General features: G+C 59.1%; 2 protein-coding genes across 2 annotated transcripts in view; one reads left to right on the plus strand and one right to left on the minus strand.

Moving 5' to 3' along the window:
• The window catches only part of LOC103598830 (chromosome unknown open reading frame, human C19orf71), a 4,441-nt gene extending 2,042 nt beyond the window's left edge, over positions 1 to 2,399 (plus strand). Inside the window, exons 2-4 of the mRNA XM_008582882.1 lie at positions 1,466 to 1,704; positions 1,793 to 1,918; positions 2,101 to 2,399. Of these exons, the coding sequence (XP_008581104.1) occupies positions 1,466 to 1,704; positions 1,793 to 1,918; positions 2,101 to 2,282 (547 nt within the window). The 3' untranslated portion in view covers positions 2,283 to 2,399. The remainder of the gene's footprint in view (positions 1 to 1,465; positions 1,705 to 1,792; positions 1,919 to 2,100) is intronic.
• Positions 2,400 to 2,976: 577 nt separating this feature from the next.
• Positions 2,977 to 12,059, minus strand: part of MFSD12 (major facilitator superfamily domain containing 12) — a 20,973-nt gene continuing 11,890 nt past the window's right edge. The window contains exons 2-10 of the mRNA XM_008582892.1: positions 8,231 to 8,441; positions 6,369 to 6,513; positions 6,091 to 6,273; positions 5,653 to 5,745; positions 5,464 to 5,556; positions 4,717 to 4,887; positions 4,534 to 4,628; positions 3,168 to 3,298; positions 2,977 to 3,052 (exon numbers count right to left, since the gene is read on the minus strand). Of these exons, the coding sequence (XP_008581114.1) occupies positions 3,030 to 3,052; positions 3,168 to 3,298; positions 4,534 to 4,628; positions 4,717 to 4,887; positions 5,464 to 5,556; positions 5,653 to 5,745; positions 6,091 to 6,273; positions 6,369 to 6,513; positions 8,231 to 8,441 (1,145 nt within the window). The 3' untranslated portion in view covers positions 2,977 to 3,029. The remainder of the gene's footprint in view (positions 3,053 to 3,167; positions 3,299 to 4,533; positions 4,629 to 4,716; positions 4,888 to 5,463; positions 5,557 to 5,652; positions 5,746 to 6,090; positions 6,274 to 6,368; positions 6,514 to 8,230; positions 8,442 to 12,059) is intronic.

Here is a 12,059-nt window from a genome sequence, read left to right on the forward strand (position 1 = left end):
GACAGAGGCCGAAGGGGCAGCCCAGGTTTGGGACCAAAGGCTGGGTAAGCAGGAAACTTACGTTTCATTATATATTATTTTATACTGTTTTGATTGTGTTTTGGGTTCTTTCTGTTTTTTTGTTGACGGCTGACCGGTAGGGAGATCCGAACCCTTGATCCACGCTGTCCCGAGTGAGCTAACCGGCCAGTCCTTAATTGCACTTTTTTTTCTTTTTTTAAAAGATGACCGGTAAGGGGATCTTAACCCTTGACTTGGTGTTGTCAGCACCACGCTCTCCCAAGTGAGCGAACCGGCCATCCCTATATGGGATCCGAACCCGTGGCCTTGGTGTTATCAGCACCGCACTCTCCCGAGTGAGCCACAGGCCGGCCCCCTTAATTGCACTTTAAAAACCATGTACATCTTGCAATTCAGAAACATTCATTTCAAAAGGGTAGGGTGCCCCAAATGACCTTGAAATTTCCTTTCAAGTGGAAAACCAAGTCTCTTGTCGGGTCCCTTAAACAGGTTCCATATTTGAGCATAATTTCAGGAGACCTTCGGGTTTCTGGTCTTGTGAGAAGTGATCAGAGTTCCTGGAGTGAGAGCTCTGCGCAAGGCACAGACGACACGTCTCGTGACCAGCCCAACCTTGTCTTCTGGGGTGATTTCCCTGGGACCTGTTCCCAAGAGCGAGCTTGTTGGTGGAAGCACAAACATCTCGGAGTCTGCTGTCTCGTGCTTTATTTCATTTTAGTTTCAGTGATGACGGGCTTCGCTGAGGCTTGGCTGTGGACATGAGTGGCATGTGTCCACCTCCCTCTCTGACCTTTGTTCCTCAGACCGTCCCCTGCCACCTTGGGGCTTTTGCGTGGGCTCTCAGCCCGGGACAGGTTCTGCCACCAGGGGCCTCCCTGGGCAGGCACTCACTGTAGCTACATAGTTTCTCCTTTAAACTGAGCTCAGCTGGGACCAGCCCATCCTCCCTGGACCACTCACTCAGCCCCTAACCCTCCCTCGCCCCAGCCTGAGAAAACTTCCTCCTGGTGCATCATCAGGCCAGGGGGGCTTCCTGGAGGAAGGGACCAGGGGGTCTTAAAGGCTGGACAAGGACTTTAGGGTCTCAGGAATGGCCAGAGCCATGATCCCCTCCCCGGTGTCTTGTCTCCAGGCAAAAGGTTAGTGAGGGTCTTGGGCAGTGGGGGATTGGGGGTGTGCAGAGAGAAGGGAGGCATTAGGAGCTGCCTCCCACTCCTCTGCCAGCTGGAAGGGGGTGTCCAGTACTGAAAGACAGACAGGACTGAGTAGGGACGGAGGAAGGCACCTGCACTGTGGGCCAGGCCTTTGCACCCTCCATCCTGGCCACGCGGTGCAAAGGGGTGAAAACGCACATTCCAGGGATGGGCAAGCTGAGGATGGGGAGGCATGGGGGACAGCCACGGGCTCAGCCTCTGCCCGCCACCCCTGCCTCCCCGGTCCTCAGCGATGACTACCTGTCCCTGGAAGGGCCCCGCTGGGCACCGGCCATCAAGCAGGCGACACGCTGGAAGTACACGCCCACAGGATGTGACGCTTCCGGCCAGCTGTGGTACACAGGCCTGACCAACTCGGACCCCCGGGAAGCCTGGTACAACCTGCCCCGGGCCCAGGACAGCCCCTACCGCGAGGCTTACGCCCGCTGGCACGGATGCTACCGCCACCGTGAGCAGAGCCTGCCCCCAGGTGAGTGGCCGGCCCTGCCCTGCCACCGCCCCCCTAGGCCCGCCTGTCTGGGACAGGAGCAGAAATGACCACCTTGCCCACCCCGCAGCCTACACCCAGCACCTGCGGGAGAGCGCCTGGTACGACCCCATCGTCCCTGCCCAGTACACGACCCCCAGCACCCGGTGGGGGAGCATGGTGTGGAAGGACAGGCCCACCCGGGGCAAGGAGCTTGGTGAGGTGGGGCCAGGGGCGCTGGGGCTGGTATACCTGGAGGTCAGGGAACAGGACATCTAGGCCGGGTGAAACTGCCGGGAGGTGGGGAGACGGTAGACACATTGGTCCCAGTAGCCCTTCATTAGCCAAGGGCCTGGGGACTTGCCGGGGCCTCGCAGTGACCCTGTCCCTGGCCTGCAGTGCTCAACAGGAACCGGCATGAGGTGGAGCCACTGTGGCGGGCGTCGGACTACGTGCCCTACCTGTCGGCGCCCCAGCGGCCACGATACACCATCCAGAACTACCGGCAGTGGGACCTGGAGCCCTACTGCCCCTCGACCAACCTGCGGCCCCCGCCTGTCCACATGCCCACCCACTCATAAAGGCCATGCTGCCGACGCCTGGCCCTCTGCCCTCCACGGGGACCCCACGCGCCTCCATCCTCCCTCCAGTTTTCTGCGCAACCCCCCCCAACATCTGTCCATATCTGGGGACAGGTGGACCACTGAGCAGTAGGTCAGGCATCCTGATGAAGACAGTCATTAACCGAGACCCAGGTGACCAAGGTCCAGGACAGAGATGGACGCGGGGCCCCAGGAACACAGGAGCCGAGGCCACAGTCCTCGCCCGCGGGCAGTGCTGTATTCGCTCAGCAGTGGAGGCCACCGAGCCCTACAGGCCACCATGGCAGGGACCCGCACCTGGATCTCCCGGCAGGCTCGGTTACAGCACCGTCCCCAAGGGGGCCCTGGCAGCTCCAGGAGACCCCCAGGGAGGAGTGAGGGTCAGACTGAGGCTGAGCTAAGGGCAGCCCCTGGTCCCCTCTGGAACCCTCACCTCCTGCCATCCAGAGGGCTGGGAATGGGTTCAAGTTGGGACTGGGGCACCCCAAAGCCTGGGGACCCCACAGGCCCCTGGAGATCAGAGGCTCTGCCCAGTGTCCCCAGCCCAGGGGGGACAGGCTACAGGCATTCTCCCATCCAGCCCCGGCCCACCCATCCCTCAGCCAGGCGAGGGGGAGGGGGGCAGTGAGAGGAAGAGGAGCCGTAGTGGCGGCTTCCCCCGGAGACCAGGCTGGACAGCACATGCGTGTAACTGGTCTGTGTGCACCGGGGCAGGAGGCCGGGGGCTCAGGGTTGGGTGCGGGGGTCCCCTGCAAGGGAAGGGGGAGAGGACGGCATCAGGGGAGGGCGGGGTCTGTCCCAGCCCTCCCAACCACGGTTCGTTTGTGTTTGGGGAAGTGGGCGATGGGGAGGTCTTTGACTCACAGCGTTGCAGGTGGATGGGCCAGATGAGGAGGCTGCACAGAGAGAGCGTGGCGGCCACGCCCACACCGCCGGTCACGGCCACCATCACCCAGTGGTAGAAGCCCAAGCAGGCTCTGCAGCAGAGCTCTAAGCTGCAGGGAGGGTGGGCGGACACAGCTGAGGGGAACCTGCCGGACCCTCGCTGGACCCTCCTACCCCCGCCTGACCTGCTCCTGCCCTCAGCTGAGGGCAGCTCGTCCTGCCCTTCCTCCAGGGCACTCAGGCCAGACGCTGGGCTCACCCTCCACTGCCTCCCTCCCCTCCCACGTCCAGCCCCTTGGCCACACTGTCAGGTCTACCTGCAAAGTCTGTCCCCAATGCACCTGCTGTCCCCCCTCTGCTGCCTCCACCTGGGCCAGCCCCACCATCACCCACCCGGACCAGCCCAATCCCCTCTGCCCTGGTCCCCAGCTCCCACCCTCACCCCCCAAGCCTGTCTTCCCCACAGCAGCCACCAAGGGGTGGCTGTGAGCACCGAGTGGGGTCTCCTCCCCGCTCTGCCCACAGCCCTCCATGGCTCCCGCCTTCCTCAGAGTAAAAGCCCAAGACCTCCCCGCAGCCCACAAGGCCCTGCACGACCTGCCCATCCCCTCTCTGCTTCCACCTCCTCCCTCTCTCCTTTGCTCACTCTCCTCCAGCCACACGGATCTCCTGCTGTTTTTCCAATATGCCTCAGGGCCTTTGCACTGGCTGCCCCTTCCCACTGGACTTCCTCCAGTCTGATGCCACTTCCTCGGGGAAGCCCCCCCTGAAGTCCTGCCCTAAATGTTCTTCATGCCACTCAACATTGGACTTGATTACACATCACATTTATGATTATTAACATGGCTGGCATCACCCCTAGCTCCATGAGGAGGGGGCACAAGGCTGGCTTTGGTTCCCAGGTCCTGAGCCTCTACAAATGCAAACTCCGTGGTCTAGAACCATCTGTGTGGGTCGGGGTTACATGAACTCTGTGCTCTCCTCCAGCCAGGCCCACTCACATTCCCATGAGACACTGTATACTGCGTATACAACGGACTCAACGTTTGCTGACGCATCAATGAAATGCACGAAGTTGAGATGAGCAGGTCTCCCCAGACTGTGAAGCCCACCAGGGCAGGGGTCTTTTGTCCACAGCTGGATTCCCAGATCCAGAACACTGCCTGGCATACAGCAGGTGCTCAATGCTTTTTTTTTTTTTTTTTTTTTTTGGTGGCTGGCCAGCACAGGGATCCGAACCCATGACCTTGGTGTTACAAGGCTGTGCTCTAACCAACTGAGCTGACCGGCCAGCCGTCAATGCATTATCAAATGAATGAATAAACAAATGAACGAAGGCACTCACGGGCAGGGGTGCAGGCTCTCGATGACCATCACGGCCAGCCCGTTAGCCACCTTATCCAAGAAGCTCATGGCGCCATACACAAAGGCTCCACTGTGCTGGGGGGACACGGGCAGGATGGTCAACACCCACAGCCCAGGTTCTGATCCTCGCCTCCCCTGCCCCAGCCCTGCCCACCAGCCCTACCGTGTGGGGGCCAATGAGGTCGGCCGTCATAGACAGCGAGGTGACAAGAATGGTGGCACATCCAGTGCCCAGCAGCCCGGCCGCAGCGTACACGGCCACGCCCAGCCTGTCCACCAGTGCCACCCAGGCTGCGAAGGCCAAGATCACCAGAAGGCCAGCGAAGTAGGTCAGCTGTAGGGATGAGGCCCAGCCCAGAGTCAGCCACGCCACTGAGCGCCCCCGAGCCTGGCGCTCACCCTCTCTGGTCCTCAGCCCACCACTCCTAGCCTGGCCCCAGGGAATGAGGAGCTTGAGCCGGACAGTCCCCCAGGAGCTCCCAGCTCTGACTGTGGGGAATCCGGAGACTCTGAGACCCACGTGTTCTTGCGCTGTGCCGGCCACACAGTGGCTGCTAGACACACGCAAATATTTGTCTCAATGCAAGTCCAGTAAAATGAAAGAAAATGAAGGATTCAGCTACTCAGTCGCTGCAGCCACATTTCAGGTACTCAGTAGCCATGTGTGGCTACCGTGATGGACAGCACAGAAAGTTCGACAGTTCTGCAGTCCCAAGTTGACCCAACACACTTGGAAGCCAGGATTCTAGAATTCTTGGTTCTCCGATCCAGGGCTTTTACAGGGCAAGAACTCCAGGGTCTGAAGCCATCCGGGGCTGGACCTCCCAGTTGGTGGGTCTGTGTTGGGTGTGTTCTTGGCTGCAAGGCCCCCATCCTCCTCCCCAGCTGCCCACGGTCCCCGGCCACTCACGTTCCTCCCGATACACTTGTTGACTGGCTTCATTAGAAGTGAGGAGACGAATCCACTGAGGTACATCACCAGAGGAATGGTCGCGATGAACCTCTGTCGGGACAGAGCCGGCATGCTGTCTCAGTAGTGGCTCATGGGGCCGGGGGACCCATTTCACCTCTGTCCCCTGCCGCATCCCACCCAGCTCACCTTGGGCAGTTTGAGGGAGTAGGTGAGGTACATGGCCATGTAGGTCTGGGAGAGGTTCACAATGAGCCTTGTGGTCATGTACAGCACACCCACCTGTGGGCAGATCAACAGAGGGACCCTCAGGTCAGACGGGGCCCTTCTCCACTCCCACCAGCAGGGGTCCCTGCATCTGGCACCTGCTCCATCAGTAGTGAACTGCCCAATGGGTTGGTCAGAGAAGACAGCAGTGATTGATTAGCAATGTCTGCCCTGCATGTGGAATGGAGCGTGAGAGCAGTGATTGATTAGCAATGTCTGCCCTGGACGTGAGGACAGAAGTGGTCACATTTGTGCTGCACTTGCCATCTCTGCTGGCTCTGTGGAAGATGCAGCCCTGCAGAGTGAAGGGCCTGGTGGGAGAGGGCTGTCACCTCCAGCCCTCTGGCCCCCATGACGTACCTGATAAAAAGCCGGCTCCCGAAGCCAGTGTTTCCAGAGCAGCAAGGGCTGGGCGGCCATGGGGGCCAGCAGGGGGCTGTGTTCATCTGGCTCCTCCACCCGTGGCCGGCGCCTCTCCCTGGTGCCCAGGTGGAACAATAGCGAGAAGACGGCTCCGATGCCCACCACCAACAGGGAGAGATTCTGGGGACCCAGCAGGAGGCGGGGTCAGCAGCTGCTCTCAGGGACCCACCCCAGGCTCAGGGACTTTGGGGTGGCCCACCTTGGCCCCAGCTCACCCGGAACACCGACACATCTTGGACCCCCAGCTGGTCACTGACACTGAGGTCCTGGGCAGGCCCCATGCGTGAGGAGCCCTGCAGGTGGAGTAGGAGCCAGGCGGCACCATAGACGGTGATGTTGGCCACTACAGTGAAGGCGTACCTGCCGAGAGTGGGACAGGGCCTCAGCAGGTCACCCCCGTAGACCGTGTGGCTACCTCCTCCCCTCTCCAGGTGGCAGCATGGGTCAGAGCCACTTACGGCATATGGTTGATGGGTGATTTCATTCACCAACTCATTGGGTGGCCCCAGGGGAGCCCCTGATGGCCTCAATTTCCCCAGCCTGCACTTTATCTGACCATGTACAACGCTGACCTGCAAGTCCACCATGTGGGAACCCCTAGGACCCAGATGGAGAGACTCCACATAGCAGGACTGAGTTCAGATTGCCACCCAAAAGTCTGAAAGCCCAGGAAGCTTGGACACCAGGAATTCTAGAATTCTTGGTTCCCAGATCCTGGGTTTCTATAGGGCGAGGACTCCATGGTCTAGAATCATCTGGGCCTGCTCTTCCCTGCAGCCCTGCTTGGCCAAGGGTGTAGGGGGAGCCTTTGGAACTCATCAGGGCTCAGTTTCCACTTCTGAAAGCGATGACAATGCTCCCTCCGGAGGCCAAGTGAAGGTGACAGGAGGTCATCTGGCAAATGGTCACACATAGAAAGTGCCCCAGAGTTTGCTGGGGCCCTCAGGGGCCCTGACGTTGGGCAAGCCCTGTCATTAGCACCCACATCTCCCTCTCAGGGCCATAGTGGGAAACTCAGAGGTAGGAGTGGGGAGGAGGCCAAGGTGGCCAGAACTGGGGACAAGTGAGCTGATTTGGAGACAGAATGGGGCCCTTGATGAAGATGCTATTCAAACCCTGGCTTTGGGCGCATGACAACCTCCTGCCCATTTCCTCCTCTGGAATATGGAGGTGTTGACATTCCCAGCCTCCTGGGCTCGTTGTGAGGATTAAGGAATGTGTGTCAAGGACCTAGAATTATGCCTGGCACACAGAAGTGCTCAATAGATGCTCTCGTTATCATCACGTCTATTTAGTTTTTTGTTTTTGTTTTTCGTTTTGGTGACTGGGCAGTGGGGAGATCTGAACCTGTGACCATGGTACCTCCCAAGGGAGCCAACTGGTCAGCCTGTATTGTCATATCCAGAGTAACCTCCTCTCGTGCCTAAGCAAGTTGACAGATAAGCCAGGCACCGACCGTCCGCATGTGTAGCAGGCAGAGTTCTGGGATGGGCCCAGAGAGTCCCTCCCTGTCCAATCCCTTCCCCTGCGGGGCGGGACCTGTAAGTCTACGGTGGACGTCACTCGCAGGTTTAGGTAATATGCCATGGCAGAGATAAAGAAATTGTGCAGATGTAACTAAGGTCCTTGGTCAGTCTGGGTTCATTAAAAGTGAGATTATTCTGGGTGAGCCTGACCTAGTCAGGTGATCCTTTAAAAGAGGGCTGAGGGCTTCCAGGAGGTCAGAGATTCCCCCATTGGCCTCAAAGAAGAAGCAAACCACCATGAGTTCTCCAGGTGCAAGGAAACAAACTATGCCACCAACTCCATGAGCACAGAAGAGGGACCCCAAGCCTCAGATGAGATCCCTGCCCTGGCCAACACCTTGACTGCGGCCTCAACACAGACCCTGAAGATTCCTGATCCACAGAAACTGCGAGATGATAGAGGTACGTCGCTTTAAGCTGCTAACTTTGTGGTGACCTGTTACACAGCAGTAGCTGAAACACCATGTTACATTTATACCAGCTGTGGCTGACAGCCCCACCAGAGAGGGTGGCTGGGTGTTCCTGGCCTTTCCTGTCTGCCAAGGGAGTACCTGAGTGCCGTAAGCTCCACCTTCTCGTGGTCATTGGTGACCAGCTCCGGGATGAGACTGAGGTGGGAAATCTGCGTCGCAGCCCAGCCGAACTGGAATATCACGATGAAGGGCCCATAGTACAGGAGGGCGGCCCACTCGGGGGTGGCCGCCCCGCAGCCCAGGCACGGGCTGAAGATGAATGGGAAGGACAGAAGGACGCAGACCGTGCCTGTGGACAGGCAGAGGTGGGAAGGTCACATCACGGGTCCTGCCCATGCCAGCCCAGGGCTCCCCAGGGTGTGATGGGGTGGAGACAAAACCGAGACAGAAAGGGCTGGGGACACAGTTGGGTGAGAAAAGAGCACAGAGAAACTGAGGCACAGAAAGCACTGGAGAGCTCCCCCACTGAGTCACACCAACCACCAAGACCCATTGTGTGCCAGATCCCTCCTTCCATGTGCTCAGAAAAAACCCAATACCTTGGAATGAATGAAAAATCCTCCCCATGGCACCAAGCCCTACATGACCTGCCCTGTCCCCTCCCATCCTCCCCTCCTGCCTCTCTCCCCCTCGCTCTCTCTGCTGCAGCCACACGGGCCTCCTTGCTGTTCCCCCCATACGTCAGGCTCGGTCCTGCCCCAGGGCCTTTGCACAGGCTGTGCCCTCTGCCTGGAACACCTTTCCCAAGTCCTAGCAAGGCTGACTGTCTTCTTTTCCCACCTCAGGTCTCAGTTTGAACATCTCCTCCTCTGAGAAGCCCTCCCCGACAGCCCAGTCACCAGCAGTCCCCTCCCTGCCCCAGACACTCTGTCCTAAACACTGCTCTCTCTTCTTGGCACCCTTCGGCACACCTAGGAATTCTTTTGTGTGTCCATCTGCTTGTTTCCTGCCTGTTTCCCCACCAGACAGGCACCACAGGGCGTGGATAACAGGTCTCTCTGAGTCACTTCTGTGTCCCATGGCAGCTGGCACATCAGCATCCTCTGAATAATAACAGAGGCGTCTCTTCACAGCCCCAAGGGGTGGGTGTTATTATCCCCATTTTCCAGATGGGGAAACTGAGGCCCACTGAGTGGACCACACAGCTGAAAATCCAGCCCTCCGGAGGCCCTGCACCCTTCTCCTCCCACCCTGAGCACCTGCAGGGGGCCCCTGGGCTGTGCCTGGCAGCGGGACTTCCTCCCTCCAGGCTCCTGCCGGAGGTGACCTCATCCCCTGGACCCTGGGCCCGCCCCTGCAGTCTTGGAATTGGGAAGTAAAACCAAAACCACTCTCCTATTTCTCTGGAACTGGTGCCTGGGAGGGGACACAGAGCAGATGCCTGGAGGCCTGGAGGCCACCCCTGGGCTGTCCACAAACTGGACTTTAGTCAGGAGAATGTGCCTCCCTGGCCAGACTCTACCCTGCTGCTAGCCAGGCCAGGCCAGCCATTGTCGGGCCAGGCTGCCTGGCTGGGGGATCTTAAGCAAGTGACCTTGCCTCTCTGGGCCTCAGATTCCAGAAAACAGGGGTAATGAAAGTTCACACCTCACAGTGTTGGCACAAGGATGAAGAGGCGGGGCTGGCCAGTTAGCTCAGTTGGTCAGAGCAGGGCCTTGGAAAAGCAAGGTCCAGGGCTGGCAAAAAAAAAGTTAACACGTGAAGCAAGCAGGAGCTCCTACCACTCTGAGCCACCTCCTGCCTCAGCAGCTTCAAAACCCAGAGTTCTCACCTTTCCACAGCTGTTTCCTCTACCTGCAATGCCCCAGCCCCACACACTCCTATTCATCCCTCAAAACCCCAATACTGACATCCCTCTTCCTTCTGAAGCCCAGTTTCACTATCTGCCCTAGCCCACAGGGGTGTCTATGCCTGACATAGAGGGTCGCCTCAGCACTGGATGGGGGAGCCCCGAGGGCTTAAGGGAAGGAACTGCCATCCACAGACTCGGGGTTAAAATAGAGAAGTGGGCACTGTTGCCAGGGTGACCTTCCCTCAAGTCACCTTATCAGGCATCACGTGGAGCTATCCTGGCTTCCTCTCCCAACAGACCCTCCTGGGTCTCCCCACTTGAGGCAGAGAAGGGGTACAGGTGGTAGACCCCACCCCCAGGCCTGTTTTGCATAAACACAAAGCCTTCCCAGCCCTCACCTCCGCGGGTGACCTCAGACTCCTATCTGTGGTCAGGTGGGACTCTCCACAAACCTCAGGCCTCCCCTCTATGAAAGGGGCACACTCAGGCCTGGAGGCTCGGAGCTGCTAACACGTTACCCACCTCAGGGTCTCTGCACATGGGTCTCTACACACACAGTGTCCTCTGCCAAGGACACCTTCCCCTGGCTGGCTCATGTCCTCAGAGGGGTCGCCCCAGATAAAGAGTCCTCTGCATCTCTCATCTATCCTGCCCAAGAATTATCTTGGTTTTCTCTTAATGAGTTTACCTGACTACTATGACCAAAGTTGCATGTGAGACTCTGGGCTCAGGTCTGCAACCCATCTTGTAAATAAGGCAGTAATGAGACCAAATGGTCTGGGGTCTAAGTCACCTGCCTCTCCCCTGTTCCCCTCCCTGTCTGCCCCAGTCTCTAGTGACCCAAAAATAGCACCTAAGAAACCTGAAAATCCAGCCCCCAGGCTGTGGCCAAAGCAATGCTGGCCACCCTCAGGCCAATGGAGATTTGCTGTGTCTTGCAAAAAATGTCACTCACGAGGGCCTGGGTCAAACCACTGCCCCTCAGTCATTGCCCCTGAGGGCAAAGAGACATCAGCCGGCCCCTCTGGTCTTCCAGAAAACTATCGCCCAGAATTCTGGGGAGTGGGCAGGATTCTTGGCCCTGCCTCCTGAAATGCCCAGCGGGCCCCCAAATGCCAGGATGCAGCTGGTGGTTCTGCCAGGGAAAGGACAGCAGAGAAAGTGGCCCAGGGTTAATCTCTAGGCTCAGGGTCCGGGCAGGAAGAGGAGGATGGCGGGAAGGCAGGCTCTGCAGTCTTATTGGGGTACACTGGGCCAGGACGACTGGGTGGGACCAGCCTCCTGCCCTCACCAATAGGATGATGTCCCCCATCACCCGCCCTGCACGGCCCTGATCTCTCTCATCAGCTGGATTGATGGGACGCAAAACTGGGCACAGACTCCCGACCCTCCAGTCTCACCTGGCCCCTAACTCTCAGCTCCCTGGGCAGTCCCCCAAGACTCCCCCCGCCCCCAGCCCCAGGTTGCCTGAGATGGGGCAGGGGATGGAGAGGGTACTCTAGGGGAACGGACAGAGCTGTCCTGGACTGTCACAGATGGAGGTCAGGCCCAACCCAGAGAATGGTTCAGGATGCCCCCAGGGGTCAGAGAAATAGACACAGGGAAGTGACATTGGAGGGACAAGTGAACAGTCAGGAGAGGCCCTTCAGGCCAGATAATAGCCACGAAGCAGACAGACAAGGGAGGGTGGGCCACAGGACAGACAGAGGGGTACAAGGCAGTTAAGCAGACAGATGGGGGAGGTTCAGGCCACAGGACAGAGTGGGAGGCTCAGGCTGGATGGCGGGATAGACAGGGGAGGCTCAGGAGGGACACTAAAGAGGGGCATGGCCAGTCAAGTGGAGGAAGCTCAGGCCAAGGGACAGACAGACAGAGGGGGGAGGCCCAGGCCACCAGGCAGGCAGACAGACGGAGGTGGGACTCAGGCCACGGGGACACCGGGCAGTCGGACAGCGCGGGGAGTCTCAGGGGTGGGGCAGACCGGGCAGGCTGGGCCGAGGGGCCCGGGGCGCTTACCGACCAGGTGCCAGGCCTTGCGCGGCCCGCAGCGGCCGCAGCGGCCGGCGGCGCGGTCGGCCTCGTAGCCCACCAGGGGCGTGCACAGAGATCGGAAGA

This window comes from Galeopterus variegatus, unplaced genomic scaffold (assembly GCF_000696425.1).
Source record: "Galeopterus variegatus unplaced genomic scaffold, G_variegatus-3.0.2 Scaffold2754, whole genome shotgun sequence".
NCBI lineage: Eukaryota > Metazoa > Chordata > Mammalia > Dermoptera > Cynocephalidae > Galeopterus > Galeopterus variegatus.